Source organism: Panulirus ornatus, chromosome 18 (assembly GCF_036320965.1).
Source record: "Panulirus ornatus isolate Po-2019 chromosome 18, ASM3632096v1, whole genome shotgun sequence".
NCBI lineage: Eukaryota > Metazoa > Arthropoda > Malacostraca > Decapoda > Palinuridae > Panulirus > Panulirus ornatus.
The window spans coordinates 24,976,894-25,003,067 of record NC_092241.1 but is presented as its reverse complement, the minus strand read 5'-3'; the positions used below and the strand labels follow the sequence as shown (position 1 = coordinate 25,003,067).

At 42.6% G+C, this 26,174-nt stretch overlaps 1 protein-coding gene across 2 annotated transcripts in view; it reads left to right on the top strand.

Annotated features, from left to right (window-relative positions):
- The window catches only part of LOC139755006 (maternal embryonic leucine zipper kinase-like), a 304,773-nt gene that overhangs the window by 217,056 nt on the left and 61,543 nt on the right, over nt 1-26,174 (top strand). For both annotated transcript variants that reach the window (XM_071672913.1, XM_071672914.1), the window contains exons 9-10: nt 8,567-8,774; nt 8,899-9,102. In XM_071672913.1, the coding sequence (XP_071529014.1) occupies nt 8,567-8,774; nt 8,899-9,102 (412 nt within the window). The remainder of the gene's footprint in view (nt 1-8,566; nt 8,775-8,898; nt 9,103-26,174) is intronic.

The window sequence follows — 26,174 nt, the reverse complement described above, 5'->3', positions numbered from 1 at the left end:
TCGAGGTGGTGTGAGAAATGAGAAGGTCCGGGAGAATGGTTTGGTAAACAGAGAAAAGGTAGTGAAAGCTTTGCGGAAGATGGTATTGCAGTGGAATTTGTTATAAAAGGGGGTGACTGTTGTTGACTGGTTGGTAAGGATATTCAATGTATGTATGGTTCATGGTGAAGTGCCTGAGGATTGGCGGAATACATGCATAGTGCCATTGTACGAAGGCAAAGGCGATAAAGGTGAGTGTCCAAATTACAGAGGTATAAGTTTTTGAGTAAACCTGGGAAATTGTATGGTAGGGTATTGATTGAGTGGGTGAAGGCATGTACAGAGCATCAGATTGGGGAAGAGCAGTGTGGTTTCAGAAGTAGTAGAGGATGTGTGGATCAGGTGTTTGCTTTGAAAAATGTATGTGAGAAATACTTAAAGAAACAGATGGCTTTGTATGTAGCATTTATGGATCTGGAGAAGGCATATGATAGAATTGATGGAAATGCTCTGTGGAAGGTATTAAGAGTATGTGGTGTGGGAGATAAGTTGCTAGAAGCAGTGAAACTTTTTTATCAAGGATGTAAGGCATGTGTATGAGTAGGAAGAGAGGAAAGTGATTGGTTCCCAGTGAGTGTCGGTTTGCAGCTAGGTTGTTTGATTTGTTTAGGGGGGGGTGTTAGGGAGAGAGGGGTGAGTATGCAGTCTGTTGTGGATGAGAGCTAGTGGCTGATTCAGATGGGAAACTGCAGAAGCTGGTGACTGAGTTTGGTAAAGTGTGTGAAAGAAGAAAGCTGAGAGTAAGTGTGAATAAGAGCAAGGTTATTAGGTTCAGAGCAGTTGAGGGTCAAGTCAGTTGGGAGATAAGTTTGATTGGAGAAAAACTGGAGGAGGTGAAGTGTTTTAGATATCTGGGAGTGGATTTAGCAGTGGGTGGGACCGTGGTTGCAGAAGTGAGTCACAGGGTGTGGGAGGGGGTGAAGGTTCTTGGAGTGTTGAAGAATGTGTGGAAGGTGAGAATGTTATTTAGGAGAGCAAAAATGGGTATGTTTGAAGGAATAGTGGTTCCAACAGTGTTATATGGTTGTGAGGCATGGGCTATAGAGTTGTGCGGAGGAGGGTGTATATGTTGGAAATGAGATGTTTGAGGACAGTATATGGTGTGAGGTGGTTTGATCGAGTAAGTAATGAAAGGGTAAGAGAGATGTATGGTAATAAAAAGAGTGTGGTTGAGAGAGCAGAAGAGGGTATTTTAAAGTGGTTTGGTCACCTGGAGAGAATGAGTGAGGAAAGATTGACAAAGAGGATATATGTGTGAGAAGTGGAGGGAACGAGAAGTGAGACCAAATTGGAGGTGGAAGGATTTGAGCACTCTGGGCCTGAACACACAGGAGGGTGAAAGGTGTGCAAGGAATAGAGTGAATTGGAACAGTGTGGTATACCGGGATCGACATGCTGTCAGTGGATTGAACCAGGGCATGTGAAGTGTCTGGGGTAAACCATGGTGAGTTTTGTGGGGCCCAGATGTGGAAAGGCAGCTGTGGTTTTGGTGTATTATACATGACAGCTAGAGACTGAGTGTGAACGAATGTTGCCTTTGTTGTCTTTTCCTAGCGCTACCTTGCACATGCACGGGGGGAAGAGGGGTGCCATTTCATATGTGGTGGGGTGGCGACGGGAATGGATGAAGGCAGCAAGTATGAATATATACATGTGTGTATATGTATATGTCTGTGTATTGTCCCTGGGGATAAGGGAGAAAGAATACTTCCCACGCATTCCTCAACGTGTCATAGAAGGTGACTAAAGGGGACGGGAGTGGGGGGCTGGAAACCCTCCCCTCTTTGTATTTTAATTTTCTAAAAGGGGAAACAGAAGAAGGAGTCATGCAGGGAGTGCTCATCCTCCTCGGAGGCTCAGACTGGGGTGTCTAAATGTGTGTGGATGTAACCAAGATGAGAAAAAAGGAGAGATAGGTAGTATGTTTGAGGAAAGGAACCTGGATTTTTGGCTCTGAGTGAAACGAAGCTCAAGGGGAAACAGGGAAGAGTGGTTTGGGAATATCTTGGGAGTAAAGTCAGGGGTTAGTGAGAGGACAAGAGCAAGGAAGGAGTAACACTACTCCTGAAACAGGAGTGGTAAGAGTATGTGATAAAGTGTAAGAAAGTAAACTCTAGATTGATATGGGTAAAACTGAAAGTTGATGGAGAGAGATGGGCGATTATTGGTGCATATGCACCTGGCCATGAGAAGAAAGATCATGAGAGGCAAGTGTTTTGGGAGCAGCTGAGTGACTGTGTTAGTAGTTTTGATGCTTGAGACCAGGTTATAGTGATGGGTGATTTAAATGCAAAGATGAGTAATGTGGCAGTTGAGGGAATAATTGGTGTACACGGGGTGTTCAGTGTTGTAAATGGAAATAGTGAAGAGCTTGTAGATTTATGTGCTGAAAAAGGACTGGTGATTGGGAATACCTGGTTTAAAAAGAGAGATATACATAAGTATACGTATGTAAGTAGGAGAGATGGCCAGAGAGTGTTATTGGATTATGTGTTAATTGATAGATGCATGAAAGAGAGACTTTTGGATGTTAATGTGCTGAGAGGTACAACTGGAAGGATGTCTGATCATTATCTTGTGGAGGCAAAGGTGTAGATTTGTAGAGGTTTTCAGAAAAGAAGAATGTTGGGGTAAAGAGGGTGGTGAGAGTAAGTGAGCTTGGGAAGGAGACTTGTGTGAGGAAGTACCAGGAGAGACTGAGTACAGAATGGAAAGAGGTGAGAACAATGGAAGTAAGGGGAGTGGGGGAGGAATGGGATGTATTTAGGGAATCAGTGATGGATTGCGCAAAAGATGCTTGTGGCATGAGAAGCGTGGGAGGTGGGTTGATTAGAAAGGGTAGTGAGTGGTGGGATGAAGAAGTAAGATTATTAGTGAAAGAGAAGAGAGAAGCATTTGGACGATTTTTGCAGGGAAAAAATGCAATTGAGTGGGAGATGTATAAAAGAAAGAGACAGGAGGTCAAGATAAAGGTGCAAGAGGTGAAAAAGAGGGCAAATGAGAGTTGGGGTGAGAGAGTATCATTAAATTTTAGGGAGGATAAAAAGATGTTCTGGAAGGAGGTAAATAAAGTGCATAAGACAAGGGAGCAAATGGGAACTTCAGTGAAGGGCACAAATGGGGAGGTGATAACAAGTAGTGGTGATGTGAGAAGGAGATGGAGTGAGTATTTTGTAGGTTTGTTGAATGTGTTTGATGATAGAGTGGCAGATATAGGGTGTTTTGGTCGAGGTGGTGTGCAAAGTGAGAGGGTTAGGGAAAATGATTTGGTAAACAGAGAAGAGGTAGTGAAAGCTTTGCGGAAGATGAAAGGCGGCAAGGCAGCAGGTTTGGATGGTATTGCAGTGGAATTTATCAAAAAAGGGGGTGACTGTATTATTGACTGGTTGGTAAGGTTATTTAATGTATGTATGACTCATGGTGAGGTGCCTGAGGATTGGCGGAATGCGTGCAGAGTGCCATTGTACAAAGGCAGAGGGGATAAGAGTGAGTGCTCAAATTACAGAGGTATAAGTTTGTTGAGTATTCCTGGTAAATTATATGGGAGGGTATTGATTGAGAGGGTGATGGCATGTACAGAGCATCAGATTGGGGAAGAGCAGTGTGGTTTCAGAATTGGTAGAGGATGTGTGGATCAGGTGTTTGCTTTGAAGAATGTATGTGAGAAATACTTAGAAAAGCAAATGGATTTGTATGTAGCATTTATGGATCTGGAGAAGGCATATGATAGAGTTGATAGAGATGCTCTGTGGAAGGTATTAAGAATATATGGTGTGGGAGGCAAGTTGTTAGAAGCAGTGAAAAGTTTTTATTTAGGATGTAAGGCATGTGTACGTGTAGGAAGAGAGGAAAGTGATTGGTTCTCAGTGAATATAGGTTTGTGGCAGGGGTGTGTGATGTCTCCATGGTTGTTTAATTTGTTTATGGATGGGGTTGTTAGGGAGGTGAATGCAAGAGTTTTGGAAAGAGGGGCAAGTATGAAGTCTGTTGTGGATGAGAGAGCTTGGGAAGTGAGTCAGTTGTTGTTCGCTGATGATACAGCGCTGGTGGCTGATTCATGTGAGAAACTGCAGAAGCTGGTGACTGAGTTTGGTAAAGTGTGTGAAAGAAGAAAGTTAAGAGTAAATGTGAATAAGAGCAAGGTTATTAGGTACAGTAGGGTTGAGGGTCAAGTCAATTGGGAGGTAAGTTTGAATGGAGAAAAACTGGAGGAAGTAAAGTGTTTTAGATATCTGGGAGTGGATCTGGCAGCGGATGGAACCATGGAAGCGGAAGTGGATCATAGGGTGGGGGAGGGGGCGAAAATTCTGGGAGCCTTGAAGAATGTGTGGAAGTCGAGAACATTATCTCGGAAAGCAAAAATGGGTATGTTTGAAGGAATAGTGGTTCCAACAATGTTGTAAGGTTGCGAGGCATGGGCTATGGATAGAGTTGTGCGCAGGAGGATGGATGTGCTGGAAATGAGATGTTTGAGGACAATGTGAGGTGTGAGGTGGTTTGATCGAGTAAGTAACGTGAGGATAAGAGAGATGTGTGGAAATAAAAAGAGCGTGGTTGAGAGAGCAGAAGAGGGTGTTTTGAAATAGTTTGGGCACATGGAGAGAATGAGTGAGGAAAGATTGACCAAGAGGATATATGTGTTGGAGGTGGAGGGAACGAGGAGAAGTGGGAGACCAAATTGGAGGTGGAAAGATGGAGTGAAAAAGATTTTGTGTGATCGGGGCCTGAACATGCAGGAGGGTGAAAGGAGGGCAAGGAATAGAGTGAATTGGATCGATGTGGTATACCGGGGTTGACGTGCTGTCAGTGGATTGAATCAGGGCATGTGAAGCGTCTGGGGTGGGCCATGGAAAGCTGTGTAGGTATGTATATTTGCGTGTGTGGACGTATGTATATACATGTGTATGGGGGTGGGTTGGGCCATTTCTTTCGTCTGTTTCCTTGCGCTACCTCGCAAACGCGGGAGACAGCGACAAAAAAAAAAAAAAAAAACATATATGCATGTACATATTCATACTTTCTTGCTTTTTTCCATTCCTGGTGCCTCAGTGCCCCACAGGAAACAGCATCCCCACCCCCTGCGATATCGAGGTAGCATAAGGAAACATAAGAAGAAAGGCCACATCCGCTTGCATCCTTTCTTTAGCTGTCATGTGTAATGCACTGAAACCACAGCTCCCTTTCCACAGTCCCATAGACCTTTTTCATGGTGTACCCTGGATGTTTCACATTCCCTTGTTCTGTCCATTGACAGCAAGTTGACCCCAGTATACCACATAGTTCCAGTACTCTCTGTTCTGTACACGCCTTTTGCCTTCCTGCATGTTCAGTCCCCGATCATTCAAAATCTTTTTCACTCCATCCTTCCATCTCCAGTTTGGTTTCCCCATTCCCTCCACTTCTGACTCATACATCCTCTTTGTCAACCTTTCCTCACTCATTCTCTCCATATGTCCAGGCCATTTCAACACACCCTCATCAGCTCTCACAACCACTTTCTTTTTGTTACCACGCATATTTTTTACCCTTTCATTGCTTAATCATACCACCTCATATTACATACTGTCCTCAAGCATTTCTTTCCAACACAGCCTATACCCTCACAGATAATGTAGATAATGTTCTCTCTTTCCACACATTCTTCAGCACTCCCAGAGCCTTCTTCCCCCTCTCCCACCATATGACTCACTTTCACTTCCGTGGCTCCATTCATTGCCCTGTCGACTCCCAGATATCTATAACACTTCATTTCCTGTAATTTTTCTTCATTCAAACTCACACCCCACCTAACTCGTCGTTCTACCCTGCTAAACCTAATAATTACCTTGCTTTTATTCACATTCACTCTCAACTTTCTCCTTTCACACACTCATCCAGACTCAGTCACCAACTTCTGCAGTTCCTCACTTGAATCTGCCATCACTGTTGTATCATCAACAAATAAGTGACTCACTTCCCAGGCCTTCTTATCCTGCACAAACTGCATACTCACCCCTCTCTCCAACACATTTGCATTTACCTCCTGCACCACCCCATCCATAAACAAATTGAACAACCATGGTAGCATCATATACCACTGCTACAGACCCACCTTTACTTGGAATATTCATTCTCCCCTCTTTCTACCTGTACAAAACCCTTACCCCCTTGATAAAAACTTCTCACTTCCAGCAGCTCTCCTCCCACACCGTGCATTCTTAAGACCTTCCACAAAGCATCATTATCAACTGTATCATATGCTTGATAGAGATCGATAAATGCCATATACAAATCCATGCATTTTTCTGTGTATTTCTCACACACATTCTTCAAAGCAAACACCAGATCAACACATCTTGGAAATTAAAAGATAAAAACCAAAGCAAAAAGGTTCTTGCTTTGAATAATGCTTACTGGAATTAAAATTCGCTTATTATAATGTATGATTAAATGACAGTTCGAGAATAGATGTGAGCACATGAGATCCTTTCTTTGTCTGTTCGTGTTGCTACTTCATTAACACAAGAAATGACAAACAAGTGAAACTGAAAAAGGATGAGATTTTAGCTGTTTATTGCTGGTATCCAAGGCACATGGGAAGGATAACTGCTGGGCATATGAGTCTTTTGAATTTACATCTTCACCCAAAATAGTCTGTTAGTTCTATTGGTAATTTTATTTCGTACATGCTTTCATGAAATGATAAATGAAACACTGATTTTTCCCAAAGTTGTTGCTTGAAAGACAGCTTTGAAATTAAGAGAAAGAATCTCATATATTGTACATCAAGCCACACAAAGAAAGTATCTCTATCAACCCTGTTGTACAGTTTCTTCACGTTCATAAAATGCCCTTTGCTATGCTATATCACTTTGCCATCAGTATTAAGATTCTGTGGAAAACTGATCAACATCAAGCAGAACATCCCAGTGTCATGTACACAACTTGGCTTCAGACCCAACCACTCCACCACAACACACATGACCTCACACAGCATGTCCTTAATGGCTTCAACCAGCCACAACCCATCCCATGCAATACTAGGGGCCTTAGACAGAGCATATGACACTGTCATCTGCTCTAACACATCCTTTCACAAAAGATGATTGATGCCATCCTCCACAACAGTGACAAAAAGTGGCTGGCCAACTTCATAGCTCTTATTACCTCCTGCAAACCGCTGAATGAAGGTACTCTCATAATCGGACACCTTCACACTGGTATCACAGCACTTTTGGCACTTTTAGTTGCAACACCAAACATGCAGTTTACTTTACACAGAACAATTGCTCACCCAAAGCAGAATGTTTGCATCCCAAGTCTCCAATCACTCTTTTAACCTTAGAAAGACATGACTACAATCTCCACACTCTAGTTACCTTGTATGGTCAATCACTCACCCAGAACAAAACATCAGCTATCATAGGAATCACATGTAATATGCACTGCATTCATTCCTAAATAAAAAACATCACAAAAGCACCACCAACTAAATACCTTCAAAACACTAACTAGTACCCAATTTGGGTAATGTAAAGAATCCGTTAACATCCTCTACAAACAATTCATCTGCTTCACCCTAAACTATGCCTCATCTGCCTAGTCATCCATGCCCTTAAAATTAAATATTACAAAGCTGCATTCCATGCAAAATAGAGCACATGTGCCAATCACTGTCTGCTGGCAACCACAAACACTTCAACATTTGCAAGCATGAAACAAGGATCTTCCCATTACAGTCCCATCCCAACATGCTTAGTCCTCAGTTCTTTGTATCTAAACCACTCCATGATTTACCACCAATCCCAAAGTAAAAATCAAAAGCTTTAAAAGTCTTTCCCTGGCCTTTCCCTTCAGCAGTCTCTTCACTGATTCTACTCCACAAACACGTCATTGATAGAGCACATACAAACAGAAATAGGAAATAACCTGTTTCAGTTTTGCCAAAGAATGAAACTATGAACAGATATAGTTACTCCAGATTTGTTTAAAAGTGGAAGGCCAAAGTGTTCAAGGAGGATGGGGCTACTGCCAAACTAGTCAATGATGGCTTAAAAACTGCAGTGGAGATTTTCAGTGACAGTCCTGAGAATTTTCAGGATATGAATCCAGTTGAAAACTAGTGGTCCCTTATGAAAATGAAATTACCTAACTTTGTCAGTACCTAAGCTGGAGGTGGCTATTCATGAAATTTGGCAAAGATGGACCCTAAATGGCTTCAGAACCTTGCCGTTCAGTTCCTGGACATTTAAAGGAGCGTATAAAGAGGAATTGGAAATCAATTAGATATTGTTTTGTGTGAATACACAGTTTTCATGGTTTTATTTCATGTCTGTCCTTGATGTTTGCACCACAGCCCCTTCATACTTAATTGGCAGGCACTGTATATACATGCTTCAGCATGAAACAGCAGACAAATTGAATTTTTTTTTAAGAAGACTCTTCTGTGGGGCTATTAGTGTTTGAAGCTGTAAAATATACACCAGAATACTCCTTTCAGTATTCCTTTAATTTCATGTGAATTAATGTCAGCCTTCATTATTTGCAGTCACAACGAGTGCCGGCTCGATGCTTGATGGAGCAGTTGAACCAAGAAAAACAATTTGACTCTTCAAATCATATGTACCAAGTATCCACCTGTTTAAAAAGCTCACCTAGAGGACTACACACATCTCTTGAGGGAGGTCTTAATGATGTTGATCTTCTCTCCATATGTAAAGCTACGCCAGTTGACCAAATTGTTGATAAAGTTGTTGGTGAGTTGTTTAGATTTTCTATTTCAATGCATTTGTACTGAATTCATATGTAATGTATCCAGAAATATGTTGCTTTAGATTATGTAAGTGCTGACAAAAGATCATTGAAAGCCTTTTTACACAGGTCGAGTTTCTCCATGTAAGGGGAATATAGCTTCAGTTCAAATTTCCCCATGTAAGGGAAAAGATCCAGAGCTCACCCCACTTACTTCACCAAAGAAACGTCGTCCACCGTCTGTTAGTGATGAGGAGAAGGAAAACTTTGCTCAGCCACGCTTACCTACTCCAGGGCATAAGTCTCGCAAGAAAGCCACTCCATCATCACCCAGTAAGTTTTTTTTTTTTTTTTTTTTTTTTTTTTTGCCTCTGAATCTTGGTTTTAACTACCAAGTTGAGTTGTATGTTTGGCTGTCATTCCTGGTAGTCAGAGGCGTTACATCAACACTGCACTGTAACAACAGGTCTGCAAACTTTAGTAGGCTTGGCTTTATAGTTTCATGGGGTAGTGTAGTCTATCAACCTGTATTACTTGAGTTATTGGTAGTGGCATTATATAGGTTTATATTTAATGCCACTGGGGATAGGGGAGAAAGAATACTTCCCACGCATTCCCCACGTGTTGTAGAAGGCGACTGAAGGGGACGGGAGCGGGGGGCTAGAAACCCTCCCCTCCTTGTATTTTAACTTTCTAAAAGGGGAGACAGAAGGGGAGTGCTCATCTTCCTGGAAGGTTCAGATTTGGGTGTCTAAATGTGTGTGGATGTAACCAAGATGAGAAAAAAGGAGAGAAAGGTAGTATGTTTGAGGAAAGGAACCTAGATGTTTTGGTTCTGAGTGAAACGCAGCTCAAGGGTAAATGGGAAGAGTGGTTTGGGAATATTTTGGGAGTAAGATCAGGGGTTGGTGATTATTGGTGCATATGCACCTGGGCATGAGAAGAAAGATCATGAGAGGCAAGTGTTCTCGGAGCAGCTGAGTGAGTGTGTTAGTAGTTTTGATGCATGAGACTAGGTTATTGTGATGGGTGATTTGAATGCAAAGGTGAGTAATGTGGCAGTTGAGGGAATCATTGGTGTACATGGGGTGTTCAGTGTTGTAAATGGAAATGGTGAAGAGCTTGTAGATTTGTGTGCTGAAAAAGGACTGGTGATTGGGAATACCTGGTTTAAAAAGAGAGATATGAATAAGTATACGTATGTAAGTAGGAGAGATAGCCAGAGAGCATTATTGGATTATGTGTTGATTGATTGGCACTTGAAAGAGAGACTTTTGGATGTTAATGTGCCGAGAGGTACAACTGGAGGGATGTCTGATCATTATTTTGTGGAGGCGATGAATCTATGTAGAAATTTTCAGAAAAGAAGAGAAAATGTTGGGATGAAGAGAGTGGTGAGAGTAAGTGAGCTTGGAAAGGAGACTTGTGTGAGGAAGTACCAGGAGAGACTGAGTGCAGAATGGAAAAAGGTGAAAGCAAAGGACATAAGGGGTGTGGGGGAGGAATGTGATGTATTTAGGGAAGCTGATGGCTTGCGCAAAAGATGCTTATGGCATGAGAAGTGTGGGAGACGGGCAGATTAGAAAGGGTAGTGAGTGGTGGGATGAAGAAGTAAGATTATTAGTGAAAGAGAAGAGAGAGGCATTTGGACAATTTTTGCCGGGAAATAGTGCAAATGAGTGGGAGATGTATAAAAGAAGAAGGCAGGAGGTCAAGAGAAAGGTGCAAGAGGTGAAAAAGAGGGCAAATGAGAGCTGGGGTGAGAGCGTATCATTAGATTTTAGGGAGATTGATATGATATTTTGGAAAGAGGTAAATTAAGTGCATAAGACAAGAGAACAAATGGGAACATCAGCGAAGGGGGCTAATGGGGAGGTAATAACAAGTAGTGGTGACGTGAGTATTTTGAAGGTTTGTTGAATGTGTTAGATGAAAGATTGGCAGATATAGGGTGTTTTGGTCAAGGTGGTGTGTGAAGTGAGAGGGTTAGGGAGAATGATTTGATAAACAGAGAAGAGGTAGTAAAAGCTTTGCGGAAGATGATAGCCGGCAAGGCAGCAGGTTTGGATGGTATTGTAGTGAAATTTATTTAAAAAGGGGGTGACTGTGTTGTTGACTGGTTGGTAAGGATATGTAATGTATGTATGACTCATGGTGAGGTGCCTGAGGATTGGTGGAATGCTTGCATAGTGCCATTGTACAAAGGCAAAGGGGATAAAGGTAAGTGCTTAAATTACAGAAGTGTAAGTTTGTTAAGTATTCCTGGGAAATTATATGGGAGGGTATTGATTGAGAGGGTGAAAGCATGTACAGAGCATCAGATTAGGGAAGAGCAGTGGTGTTTCAGAAGTGGTAGAGGATGTGTGGATCAGGTGTTTGCTTTGAAGAATGTTTATTTATATTTTCATTATACTTTGTCGCTGTCTTCCGCTTTAGCAAGATAGCACAAGGAAACAGATGAAAGAATGGCCCAACCCACCCACATACACATGTATATACATACATTTCCACACACAGCACATATACATACGTATACATCTCAGCGTATACATATATATACTTACACAGACATATACATATATACACATGTACATGAGAAGTGTGGGAGGTGGGTTGACTAGAAAGGGTAGTGAGTGGTGGGATGAAGTAAGATTATTAGTGAAAGAGAAGAGAGAGGCATTTGCATGATTTTTGCAGGGAAAAAATGCAGATGAGTGGGAGATGTATAAAAGAAAGAGGCAGGGAGGTCAAGAGAAAGGTGCAAGAGGTGAAAAAGAGGGCAAATGAGAGTTGGGGTGAGAGAGTATCATTAAATTTTAGTGAGAATAAAAAGATGTTTTGGAAGGAGGTAAATAAAGTGCGTAAGACAAGGGAGCAAATGGGAACTTCAGTGAAGGGGGCTAATGGGGAGGTGATAACAAGTAGTGGTGATGTGAGAAGGAGATGGAGTGAGTATTTTGAAAGTTTGTTGAATGTGTTTGATGATGGAGTGGCGGATGTAGGGTGTTTTGGTCGAGATGGTGTGCAAAGTGAGAGGGTTAGGGAAAATGACTTGGTAAACAGAGAAGAGGTAGTGAAAGCTTTATGGAAGATGAAGCTGGCAAGGCAGCAGGTTTGGATGGTATTGCAGTGGAATTTATTAAAAAAGGGGGTGACTGTATTGTTGATTGGTTTGTAAGGTTATTTAATGTATGTATGATTCATGGTGAGGTGCCTGAGGATTGGCAGAATGCTTGCATAGTGCCATTGTACAAAGGCAAAGGGGATAAGAGTGAGTGCTCAAATTACAGAGGTATAAGTTTGTTGAGTATTCCTGGTAAATTATATGGGAGGGTATTGATTGAGAGGGTGAAGGCAAGTACAGAGCATCAGATTGGGGAAGAGCAGTGTGGTTTCAGAATTGGTAGAGGATGTGTGGATCAGGTGTTTGCTTTGAAGAATGTATGTGAGAAATACTTAGAAAAGCAAATGGATTTGTATGTAGCATTTATGGATCTGGAGAAGGCATATGATAGAGTTGATAGAGATGCTCTGTGGAAGGTATTAAGAATATATGGTGTGGGAGGCAAGTTGTTAGAAGCAGTGAAAAGTTTTTATTTAGGATGTAAGGCATGTGTACGTGTAGGAAGAGAGGAAAGTGATTGGTTCTCAGTGAATGTAGGTTTGCGTCAGGGGTGTGTGATGTCTCCATGGTTGTTTAATTTGTTTATGGATGGGGTTGTTAGGGAGGTGAATGCAAGAGTTTTGGAAAGAGGGGCATGTATGCAGTCTGTTGTGGATGAGAGAGCTTGGGAAGTGAGTCAGTTGTTGTTCGCTGATGATACAGTGCTGGTGGCTGATTCATGTGAGAAACTGCAGAAGCTGGTGACTGAGTTTGGTAAAATGTGTGAAAGAAGAAAGTTAAGAGTAAATGTGAATAAGAGCAAGGTTATTAGGTACAATAGGGTTGAGGGTCAAGTCAATTGGGAGGTAAGTTTGAATAGAGAAAAACTGGAGAAAGTAAAGTGTTTTCGATATCTGGGAGTGGATCTGGCAGCGGATGGAACCATGGAAGCGGAAGTGATCATAGGGTGGGGGAGGGAGCGAAAATTCTGTGAGCATTGAAGAATGTGTGGATGTCTAGAACATTATCTCGGAAAGCAAAATTGGCTATGTTTTAAGGAATAGTGGTTCCGACAATGTTGTATGGTTGCGAGGCGTGGGCTATGGATAGAGTTGTGTGCAGGAGGGTGGATGTGCTGGAAATGAGATGTTTGAGGACAATATGTGGCATGAGGTGGTTTGATCGAGTAAGTAATGTAAGGGTAAGAGAGATGTGTGGAAATAAAAAGAGTGTGGTTGAGAGAGCAGAAGAGGGTGTTTTGAAATGGTTTGGTCACATGGAGAGAATGAGTGAGGAAAGATTGACCAAGAGGATATATGTGTCGGTTGTGGAGGGAACGAGGAGAAGTGGGAGACCAAATTGGAGGTGGAAAGATGGAGTGAAAAAGATTTTGAGTGATTGGGGCCTGAACATGAATGAGGGTGAAAGGCGTGCAAGGAATAGAGTGAATTGGATCGATGTGGTATACCGGGGATGACGTGCTGTCAGGGGATTGAACCAGGGCATGTGAAGCATCTGGGGTAAACCATGGAAAGTTGTGTGGGGCCTGGATGTGGAAAGGGAGCTGTGGTTTCGGTGCATTATTACATGACAGCTAGAGACTGAGTGTGAACGAATGGGGCCTTTGTTGTCTTTTCCTAGCACTTCCTCGCACACATGAGGGGGAAGAGGGTTGTTAGTTCATGTGTGGCGAGGTGGTGATGGGAATGAATAAAGGCAGACAGTATGAATTATGTACATGAGTATATATGTATATGTCTGTGTATATATATATATATACACAGACATATATATATATATATATATATATATATATATATATATATATATATATATATATTCTTTTTTTCTTTCTTTTTTCTTTCAAACTATTCGCCATTTCCCGCATTAGCGAGGTAGCGTTAAGAACAGAGGACTGGGCCTTGAGGGAATACCCTCACCTGGCCCAATTCTCTGTTCCTTCTTTTGGAAAAAAAAAAAAAAAAAAAAAAAAAAAAACGAGAGGGGAGGATTTCCAGCCCCCCGCTCCCTCCCCTTTTAGTCGCCTTCTACGACACGCAGGGAATACGTGGGAAGTATTCTTTCTCCCCTATATATATATATATATATATATATATATATGTATATGTAAAGAAAAACTCTGCACGATCAGAAGACAATAAGTGTTGCCAACACAGCTCGGCACGCCGCCGGAGAAGTTAAGCAGCGCTGTGTCTGGTCAGTACTTGGATGGGTGACCGTCTGGGAATGGGAGATGCGTCTTGGCTCATGCGATGAGGATTGTACGCCAACCCGGCCTGCCTTGTGGCGGAAGAGCATCGTCAAGACACGGTGACTGGTCTATACCCAGGATTGCCCACCTCACACAAGCCTCGCTAAAGTGACGGCTCCACCACTTCACTTGCTGGAACCCTCATCGCATGACCGTCACTCACCACCACAACCCAGCAAAAAAATGGATGTGTGTGGATGTAACCAAGATGTGAAGACCCTTACTGGAAAAACAATCACTCTTGAAGTAGAACCTTCAGACACAATTGAAAATGTGAAGGAAAATAGTGAAATTGGAAAAAAAATGTAGCTTAGACATTGAAGCTTATTGATACAGTGGTTAAATTGATGAGAACTGCTATTGATGTTTGTGTAAATAAATTATACATTTCCTTTTTTCCATAGCCAGAGGTTGAACCATTATGTGACATTCATTTTTTTTTCCATTCATTTCAAGCTAGAAGTTTCAGTTTTCTAAATTGTTTCTTACATTTTTCATATGTATATATATGTATGTGTGTGTGTGTGTATATGTGCGTATGTATGTGTATGTGTGTGTATGTGTATATGTATATATATATGTATATTATCCCTGGGGATAGGGGTGAAAGAATACTTCCCACGTATTCCTCGCGTGTCGTAGAAAGCGACTAGAGGGGACGGGAGCGGGGGGCCAGAAATCCTCCCCTCCTTGTATTAACTTTCTAAAATGGGAAACAGAAGAAGGAGTCACTCGGGGAGTGCTCATCCTCCTCGAAGGCTCAGAGTGGGGTGCCTAAATGTGTGTGGATGTAACCAAGATGTGAAAAAAGGAGAGATAGGTAGTATGTTTGAGGAAAGGAACCTGGATGTTTTGGCTCTGAGTGAAACGAAGCTCAAGGGTAAAGGGGAAGAGTGGTTTGGGAATGTCTGGGGAGTAAAGTCAGGGGTTAGTGAGAGGACAAGAGCAAGGGAAGGAGTAGCAATACTCCTGAAACAGGAGTTGTGGGAGTATGTGATAGAGTGTAAGAAAGTAAATTCTCGATTAATATGGGTAAAACTGAAAGTTGATGGAGAGAGGTGGGTGATTATTGGTGCATATGCACCTGGGCATGAGAAGAAAGATCAAGAGAGGCAAGTGTTTTGGGAGCAGCTGAATGAGTGTGTTAGTGGTTTTGATGCACGAGACCGGGTTATAGTGATGGGTGATTTGAATGCAAAGGTGAGTAATGTGGCAGTTGAGGGAATAATTGGTATACATGGGGTGTTCAGTGTTGTAAATGGAAATGGTGAAGAGCTTGTAGATTTATGTGCTGAAAAAGGACTGATGATTGGGAATACCTGGTTTAAAAAGCGAGATATACATAAGTATACTTATGTAAGTAGGAGAGATGGCCAGAGAGCGTTATTGGATTACGTGTTAATTGACAGGCGTGCGAAAGAGAGACTTTTGGATGTTAATGTGCTGAGAGGTGCAACTGGAGGGATGTCTGATCATTATCTTGTGGAGGCTAAGGTGAAGATTAGTATGGGTTTTCAGAAAAGAAGAGTGAATGTTGGGGTGAAGAGGGTGGTGAGAGTAAGTGAGCTTGAGAAGGAGACCTGTGTGAGGAAGTACCAGGAGAGACTGAGTACAGAATGGAAAAAGGTGAGAACAATGGAAGCAAGGGGAGTGGGGGAGGAATGGGATGTATTTAGGGAATCAGTGATGGATTGCGCAAAAGATGCTTGTGGCATGAGAAGAGTGGGAGGTGGGTTGATTAGAAAGGGTAGTGAGTGGTGGGATGAAGAAGTAAGAGTATTAGTGAAAGAGAAGAGAGAGGCATTTGGACGATTTTTGCAGGGAAAAAATGCAATTGAGTGGGAGATGTATAAAAGAAAGAGACAGGAGGTCAAGAGAAAGGTGCAAGAGGTGAAAAAAAGGGCAAATGAGAGTTGGGGTGAGAGAGTATCATTAAATTTTAGGGAGAATAAAAAGATGTTCTGGAAGGAGGTAAATAAAGTGCGTAAGACAAGGGAGCAAATGGGAACTTCAGTGAAGGGCGCAAATGGGGAGGTGATAACAAGTAGTGGTGATGTGAGAAGGAGATGGAGTGAGTATTTTGAAGGTTTGTTGAATGTGTTTGATGATAGAGTGGCAGATATAGGGTGTTTTGGTCGAGGTGGTGTGCAGAGTGAGAGGGTTAGGGAAAATGATTTGGTAAACAGAGAAGAGGTAGTGAAAGCTTTGCGGAAGATGAAAGCCGGCAAGGCAGCAGGTTTGGATGGTATTGCAGTGGAATTTATTAAAAAAGGGGGTGACTGTATTGTTGACTGGTTGGTAAGGTTATTTAATGTATGTATGACTCATGGTGAGGTGCCTGAGGATTGGCGGAATGCGTGCATAGTGCCATTGTACAAAGGCAAAGTGGATAAGAGTGAATGCTCAAATTACAGAGGTATAAGTTTGTTGAGTATTCCTGGGAAATTATATGGGAGGGTATTGATTGAGAGGGTGAAGGCATGTACAGAGCATCAGATTGGGGAAGAGCAGTGTGGTTTCAGAAGTGGTAGAGGATGTGTGGATCAGGTGTTTGCTTTGAAGAATGTATGTGAGAAATACTTAGAAAAGCAAATGGATTTGTATGTAGCATTTATGGATCTGGAGAAGGCATATGATAGAGTTGATAGAGATGCTCTGTGGAAGGTATTAAGAATATATGGTGTGGGAGGCAAGTTGTTAGAAGCAGTGAAAAGTTTTTATCGAGGATGTGAGGCATGTGTACGTGTAGGAAGAGAGGAAAGTGATTGGTTCTCAGTGAATGTAGGTTTGCGGCAGGGGTGTGTGATGTCTCCATGGTTGTTTAATTTGTTTATGGATGGGGTTGTTAGGGAGGTAAATGCAAGAGTTTTGGAAAGAGGGGCAAGTATGAAGTCTGTTGGGGATGAGAGAGCTTGGGAAGTGAGTCAGTTGTTGTTCGCTGATGATACAGCGCTGGTGGCTGATTCATGTGAGAAACTGCAGAAGCTGGTGACTGAGTTTGGTAAAGTGTGTGGAAGAAGAAAGTTAAGAGTAAATGTGAATAAGAGCAAGGTTATTAGGTACAGTAGGGTTGAGGGTCAAGTCAATTGGGAGGTGAGTTTGAATGGAGAAAAACTGGAGGAAGTGAAGTGTTTTAGATATCTGGGAGTGGATCTGGCAGCGGATGGAACCATGGAAGCGGAAGTGGATCATAGGGTGGGGGAGGGGGCGAAAATTCTGGGGGCCTTGAAGAATGTGTGGAAGTCGAGAACATTGTCTCGGAAAGCAAAAATGGGTATGTTTGAAGGAATAGTGGTTCCAACAATGTTGTATGGTTGCGAGGCGTGGGCTATGGATAGAGTTGTGAGCAGGAGGATGGATGTGCTGGAAATGAGATGTTTGAGGACAATGTGTGGTGTGAGGTGGTTTGATCGAGTGAGTAACGTAAGGGTAAGAGAGATGTGTGGAAATAAAAAGAGCGTGGTTGAGAGAGCAGAGGAGGGTGTTTTGAAGTGGTTTGGGCACATGGAGAGAAGGAGTGAGGAAAGATTGACCAAGAGGATATATGTGTCGGAGGTGGAGGGAACGAGGAGAAGAGGGAGACCAAATTGGAGGTGGAAAGATGGAGTGAAAAAGATTTTGTGTGATCGGGGCCTGAACATGCAGGAGGGTGAAAGGAGGGCAAGGAATAGAGTGAATTGGAGCGATGTGGTATACCGGGGTTGACGTGCTGTCAGTGGATTGAATCAAGGCATGTGAAGCGTCTGGGGTAAACCATGGAAAGCTGTGTAGGTATGTATATTTGCGTGTGTGGACGTATGTATATACATGTGTATGGGGGGGGGGTTGGGCCATTTCTTTCGTCTGTTTCCTTGCGCTACCTCGCAAACGCGGGAGACAGCGACAAAGTATAAAAAAAAAAAAAAAAAATATAGAGATGTATAGGTATGTATATTTGCCTGTGTGGACGTGTATGTATATACATGTGTATGTGGGTGGGTTGGGCCATTCTTTCTTCTGTTTCCTTGTGCTACCTCGCTAATGCGGGAGACAGTGACAAAGCAAAATATATAAATAAATAATACATAATTCCTACTGTCTGCCCTTATTCATTCCCGTCACCACCCCGCCACACATGAAATGATGACAACCTCTCCCCGCATGTGTGTGAGGTAGCGCTAGGAAAAGACAACAAAGGCCACATTCGTTCACACTCAGTCTCTAACTGTCTTGTATAATGCACCGAAACCACAGCTCCCTTTCCACATCCAGGCCTCACAAAACTTTCCATGGTTTACTCTAGACGCTTCACATCCCCTGGTTCAATCCATTGACAGCACGTTGACCCCGGTATACCACATCGTTCCAATTTACTGTATTCCTTGCACGCCTTTCACCCTCCTGCATGTTCAGGCCCTGATCACTCAAAATCTTTTTCACTCCATCTTTCTGCCTCCAATATGATCTCCCCCTTCTCCTTGTTCCCTCCATCTCTGACACATATATCCTCTTTGTCAATCTTTCCTCACTCATTCTCTCCATGTGACCAATCCATTTCAAAACACCCTCTTCTGCTCTCTCAGCCACACTCTTATTGTTACCACACATCTCTTACTCTTTCATTACTTACTCGATCAAACCACCTCATACCACATATTGTCCTCAAACATCTCATTTCCAGCACATCCACCCTCCTCCGCACAACTCCTCCTCGCAACCATATAAGATTGTTGGAACCATTATTCCTTCAAACATACTCATTTTGCTTTCCAAGATAACGTTCTTGACTTCCACACATTTTTCAATGCTCCCAGAACTTTTGCTCCCTCCCCCACCCTATGATTCACTTCCGCTTCCATGGTTCCATCCGCTGCCAAATCTACTCCCAGATATCTAAAACACTTCACTTCCTCCAGTTTTTCTCCATTCAAACTTACCTCCAATTGACTTGTCCCTCAACCCTACTGTACCTAATAACCTTGCTCTTATCCACATTTACTCCTAAGTTTCTTCTTTTACATACTTTACCAAACTCAGTCACCAGCCTCTGCAGTTTCTCACACGAATCATCTACCAGCGATGTATCATCAGCGAACAACAACTGACTCACTTCCCAAACTCTCTCATCCACAACAGACTGCATACTTGTCCCTCTTTCCAAAACTCTTGCATTCATCTCCCTAACCACCCCATCCATAGACAAATTAAACAACCATGGAGACATTACATACCCCTGCTGCAAACCAACATTCACTGAGAACCAATCACTGTCCTCTCTTCCTACACGCACACATGCCTTACATCCTTGATAAAAACTTTTCACTGCTTCTGACAACTTACCTCCCACACCATATATTCTTAATACCTTCCACAGAGCTTCTCTATCAACTCTGTCATATGCCTTCTCCAGATCCATAAATGCTACATACAAATCCATTTGCTTTTCTAAGTATTTCTCTCATACATTCTTCAAAGCAAACACCTGATCCACACATCCTCTACCACTTCTGAAACCGCACTGCTCTTCCCCAGTCTGATGCTGTGTACATGCCTTCACCTTCTCAATCAATACTCTCCCATATGATTTCCCAGGAATATTCAAGAAACTTATACCTCTGTTTAAGTTTGTATGTGAGAAATACTTAGAAAAACAAATGGATTTGTATGTAGCATTTATGGATCTGGAGAAGGCATATGATAGAGTTGATAGAGATGCTCTGTGGGAGGTATTAAGAATATAAAGCTTATATGGTGTGGGAGGCAAGTTGATAGAAGCAGTGAAGTTTTTATTGAGGATGTAAGGCATGTGTACGAGTTGGAAGAGAGGAAAGTGATTGGTTCTCAGTGGATGTCTGTTTGCAGCAGGGGTGCATGATGTCTCTATGGTTGTTTTATTTGTTTATGGATTTGCTTGTTAGGGAGGTGAATGCAAAAGTTTTGGAGAGAGGGGCAAGTATGCAGTCTGTTGTGGATGAGAGGACTTGGGAAGTGAGTCAGTTGTTGTTCGCTGATGATACAGCGCTGGTGGCTGATTTGAGTGAGAAACTGCAGAAGCTGGGCAATGAGTTTGGTAAAGTGTGTGAAAGAAGAAAGCTAAGAGTAAATATGAATAAGAGGAAGGTTATTAGGTACATTAGGGTTGAGGGAAAAGTCAATTGGGAGGTAAGTTTGAATGGAGAAAAAGTGGAGGAAGTGAAGTGTTTTAGATATCTGGCAGTGGATTTGGCAGTGGATGGAACCATGTAAGCGGAAGTGAATCACGGGTGGGGGAAGGGGCGAAAGTTCTGGGAGCATTGAAAGATGTGTGGAAGGCGAGAACATTATCTCGGAAAATAAATATGGGTATGCTAGAAGGAATAGTGGTACCAACAATGTTATATGGCTGTAAGGCGTGGGCTATAGACAGAGTTGTGTGGAGGAGGGTGGATGTGTTGAAAATGGGATGTTTGAGGACAATATGTGATGTGAGGTGGTTTGATTGTGTGAGTAATGATAGGGTAAGAGAAGTGTGTGGTAATAAAAAGAGTGTGGTTGACAGAGCAGAAGAAGGTGTATTGAAATGGTTTGGTCACATGGAGAGAATGAGTGAGGAAAGATTGACAAAGAGGATATATGTGTCAGAGATGGAGGGAATGAGGAAAAGTGGGAGACCAAATTGGAGGTGGAAAGATGGAGTGAAAAAGATTTTGAGCGATTTGGGCCTGAACATGCAGGAGGGTGAAAAGCGTGCAAGGAACAGAATGAATTGGAACAATGTGGTATACCAGGGTCGACTTGCTGTCAGTGGATTGAACCAGGGCATGTGAAGTGTCTGGGGTGTAAACCATGGAAAGTTGTGTGGGGCCTGGATGTGGAAAGGGAGCTGTGGTTTCAGTGCATTACACATGACAGTGAGAGACTGAGTGCGAACGATTGTGGCCTTTGTTGCCTTTTTCTAGCGCGATGTCACATGCGTGCAGGGGGAGAGGGTTTGTCATTTCATGTGTGGCAGGGTGGCGACAGGAATGAATAAGTGCAGCAAGTATGAATTATGTACATGTGTATTTGTGTATATGTCTGTGTATGTATATATATGTTTTTTTTTTTTTTTTTTTTTTCGCTGTCTCCAGCGTTTGCGAGGTAGCGCAAGGAAACAGACGAAAGAAATGGCCCAACCCACCCCCATACACATGTATATACACACGTCCACACACGCAAATATACATACCTACACAGCTTTCCATGGTTTACCCCAGACGCTTCACATGCCCTGTTTCAATCCACTGACAGCACATCAACCCCGGTATACCACATCGCTCCAATTCACTCTATTCCTTGCCCTCCTTTCACCCTCCTGCATGTTCAGGCCCCGATCACACAAAATCTTTTTCACTCCATCTTTCCACCTCCAATTTGGTCTCCCTCTTCTCCTCGTTCCCTCCACCTCCGACACATATATCCTCTTGGTCAATCTTTCTTCACTCATTCTCTCCATGTGCCCAAACCATTTCAAAACACCCTCTTCTGCTCTCTCAACCACGCTCTTTTTATTTCCACACATCTCTCTTACCCTTACGTTACTTACTCGATCAAACCACCTCACACCACACATTGTCCTCAAACATCTCATTTCCAGCACATCCATCCTCCTGCGCACAACTCTATCCATAGCTCACGCCTCGTAACCATACAACATTGTTGGAACCACTATTCCTTCAAACATACCCATTTTTGCTTTCCGAGATAATGTTCTCGACTTCCAAACATTCTTCAAGGCTCCCAGAATTTTCGCCCCCTCCCCCACCCTATGATCCACTTCCGCTTCCATGGTTCCATCCGCTGCCAGATCCACTCCCAGATATCTAAAACACTTCACTTCCTCCAGTTTTTCTCCATTCAAACTCACCTCCCAATTGACTTGACCCTCAACCCTACTGTACCTAATAACCTTGCTCTTATTCACATTTACTCTTAACTTTCTTCTTTCACACACTTTACCAAACTCAGTCACCAGCTTCTGCAGTTTCTCACATGAGTCAGCCACCAGCGCTGTATCATCAGCGAACAACAACTGACTCACTTCCCAAGCTCTCTCATCCCAAACAGACTTCATACTTGCCCCTCTTTCCAAAACTCTTGCATTCACCTCCCTAACAACCCCATCCATAAACAAATTAAACAACCATGGAGACATCACACATCCCTGCCGCAAACCTACATTCACTGAGAACCAATCACTTTGAACCAATCACGTTGAAATATATATGTATGTATATATGCGTGTGTGCATGTGTATGTATATACATGTGTAAGTGGGTGAGTTGGGCCATTCTTTCATCTGTTTCCTTGCTCTACCTCACTAACGCGGGAGACAGCGACAAAGTATAATAAAAGATAGAATATGATTTAGGTATTGATTATCTACCTTCCTATCATTCCCATTGATGGAACCAAAGGTGAAGATATTTGTAATCCTGTAGCTATGATATATATTTTTTCTTGATTTATATTTGATGGAATAATTCCCAGTTTACCATAGAGGGATATTGATTAGCTAAGTCTTGCAGAGTTAGTTTCTGAGGATGTTAATCTATTTATCGATATCTCTTATGACTGTTCCCTTCTAGATCTTCCTCTGGGGATTGGCCTTGGTAATGTGGTGTCCATAACTTGTGAACTCCAGTGCCACTTCTTATCCTACTGACTACTTTTACCTAATGCTTCTGCCAAACATTCCTACCTCCATCTTCTACCTAATGATCCTGACGATTACTTCTATCTATTGCTCCTACCATTTTGCCCAAAGGCAGGGCTAGCACATAGCGCTCACCACAGGAAAATCTAGAGGTAGGAAGAATGAGTTGTGTGAATTTGGTGTTATGCATGATAGGGAGAGATTGTTTGTTTGTGGACAGAATGCCAGTAGTCCACATGTTAGTGAGGCAGAAAGATAAGACAGCTACTTGGTTCAGAGGAGTGCAACTTTACAACCACTGAAGTGCTGGCCCAATATGCAGCCATCACTAACCCTACTGATACCCAGGATGTTTGATTCATTAGATACATGCCACAGCCATTTTTTGCTGGTTTTAGAGGAGATACTTGAAGTGGGTTTGAGTTTTGCGTTTTTAGCAACGAGGAAAAAACTATACAGAATGACTGCAAAGAATGTGTGAGGCATAAATGATGAGTAAAAAGACTGATTTTTGGAGTGTTGGAAAAGAGTGATCTGGATGAACAAAGTATAGAAGAAACGCAAAAGAAAGATGATGACTAGGACATGTGAACAGGAATAGGTGAGTAGAAAGAAATAAAATGATGGAGGGTATGGCTGTATGAGTGGGAGGTAAGCTTTAGAATTAGAAAGCTTTCATAATTGACAAGAAATTTGTATCATTGGTTGTTTGTCTCCCCTGTTGGCCAGGACAGCTATGCTGATTTTCTGTGGGCAGATGTGTCTTTGGCACATATTCCAGGAGGGCAGGGTTGGAAACTCCCACCCCCTTCTCTTGCTCCCACCAACCCCCACTCCACCCTATGTGTGAGGCCACCCCAGTTTTAGGTACTTATGTACATTATAATATGCTTTTATTCTTTTTATTTTGCTTTGTCACTGTCTCCTACGTTAGCGAGGTAGCGCAAAGAAACAGACGAAAGAATGGCTCAACCCACCGACATACACATGTATATACATACACATCCTCACACACAATTATACATACCTATGTCTCAACATATACATATATATACACACACAGACATATACATATATACACATGTACATAATTCATACTGTCTGCCTTTATTCATTCCCATCACCACCCCACCACACATGAAATAAAAACCCCCTTCCCAACTCATGTGTGCGAGGTAGCACTAGGAAAAGACAACAAATGCCACATTCGTTCACACTCAGTCTCTAGCTGTCATGTAATAATGCACCGAAACCACAGCTCCTTCTCCACATCCAGACCCCACAGAACTTTCCATGGTTTACCCCAGACGCTTCACATGCCCTGGTTCAGTCCACTGACAGCATGTCGACCCCAGTATACCACATCGTTCCAATTCACTCTATTCCTTGCATGCCTTTCACCCTCCTGCATGTTCAGGCCCCGATCACTCAAAATCTTTTTCACTCCATCTTTCCACCTCCAGTTTGGTCTCCCACTTCTCCTTGTTGCCTCCATCTCTGACACATATATCCTCTTTGGCAATCTTTCCTCATTCATTCTCTCCATGTGACCAAACCATTTCAAAACACCCTCTTCTGCTCTCTGAACAACACTCTTTTTATTACCACACATCTCTCATACCCTATTATTACTTACTCGATGAAACAACCTCACACCACATATTGTCCTCAAACATCTCATTTCCAGCACATCCACCGTCCTCCGCACAACTCTATCTATAGCCCACGCCTTGCAACCACATAACATTGTTGGAACGACTATTCCTTCAAACATACCCATTTTTGCTTTCCAAGATAATGTTCTCGACTTCTACACATTCTTCAACGCTCCCAGAACTTTTGCCCCCTCCCCCACCCTCTGATTCACTTCCGCTTCCATGGTTCCATCCGCTGCCAAATCCACTCCCAGATATCTAAAACACTTCATTCTAACTTACCTCCCAATTGACTCGTCCCTCAACCCTACTGTACCTCCCTTGCTCTTGTTCACAATTACTCTCAGCTTTCTTCTTTCACACACTTTACTAAACTCAGTCGCCAGCTTCTGCAGTTTCTCACATGAATCAGCCACCAGCGCTGCATCATGAGCAAACAACTGACTCACTTCCCAATCTCTCTCATTCACAACAGACTGCATACTTGCCCCTCTTTCCAAAACTCTTGCATTCGCCTCCCTAACAACCCCATCCATAAACAAATTAAACAACCATGGAGACATCACACACCCCTGCCGCAAACCTACATTCACTGAGAACCAATCACTTTCCTCTCTTCCTACACGCATACATGCCTTACATCCTTGATAAAAACTTTTCACTGCTTCTAACAACTTGCCTCCCACACCATATATTCTTAATACCTTCCAGAGAGCATCTCTATCAACTCTGTTATATGCTTCCTCCAGATCCATAAACACTACATACAAATCCATTTGCTTTTCTAAGTATTACATACATTCTTCAAAGCAACTACCTGATCCACACATCCTCTACCACTTCTGAAACCACACTGCTCTTCTCCAGTCAGATGCTCTGTACATGCCTTCACCCTCTCAATCAGTACCCTCCCATATAATTTAACAGGAATACTCAACAAACTTATACCTCTGTAATTTGAGCACTCACTTTTATCTCCTTCTCCAGTGGCACTATGCAAGCATTCCGCCAATCCTCAGGCACCTCACCATGAGTCATACATGCATTAAATAAGCTTAAGAACCAGTCAACAATACAGTCACCCCCTTTTTTAATAAATTCCTCTGCAACACCATCCAAACCTGCTGCCTTGCCGGCTTTCATCTTCCGCAAAGCTTTTACTACCTCTTCTCTGTTTACCAAATCATTCTCCCTAACCCTCTCACTTTGCACACCACCTCGACCAGAACACCCTATATCTGCCACTCTATCATCAAACACATTCAACAAACCTTCAAAATACTCACTCCATCTCCTCACATCACCACTACTTGTTATCACCTCCCCATTATCCCCCTTCACTGAAGTTCCCATTGATTCCCTTGTCTTACGCACTTTATTTACCTTCTTCCAAAACATCTTTTTCTTCTCCCTAAAATTTAATGATACTCTCTCACCCCAACTCTCATTTGCCCTCTTTTTCACCTCTTGCACCTTTCTCTTGACCTCCTGTCTCTTTCTTTTATACAACTTCCAGTCATTTGCATTATTTTCCTGCAAAAATCATCCAAATGCCTCTCTCTTCTCTTTCACTAACAATCTTACTTCTTCATCCCACCACTCACCACCCTTTCTAATCTGCCCACCCCCCATGCTTCTCATGCCACAAGCATCTTTTGCGCAAGCCATCACTGCTTCCCTAAATACATCCCATTCCTCCCCCACTCCCCTTATGTCCTTTGT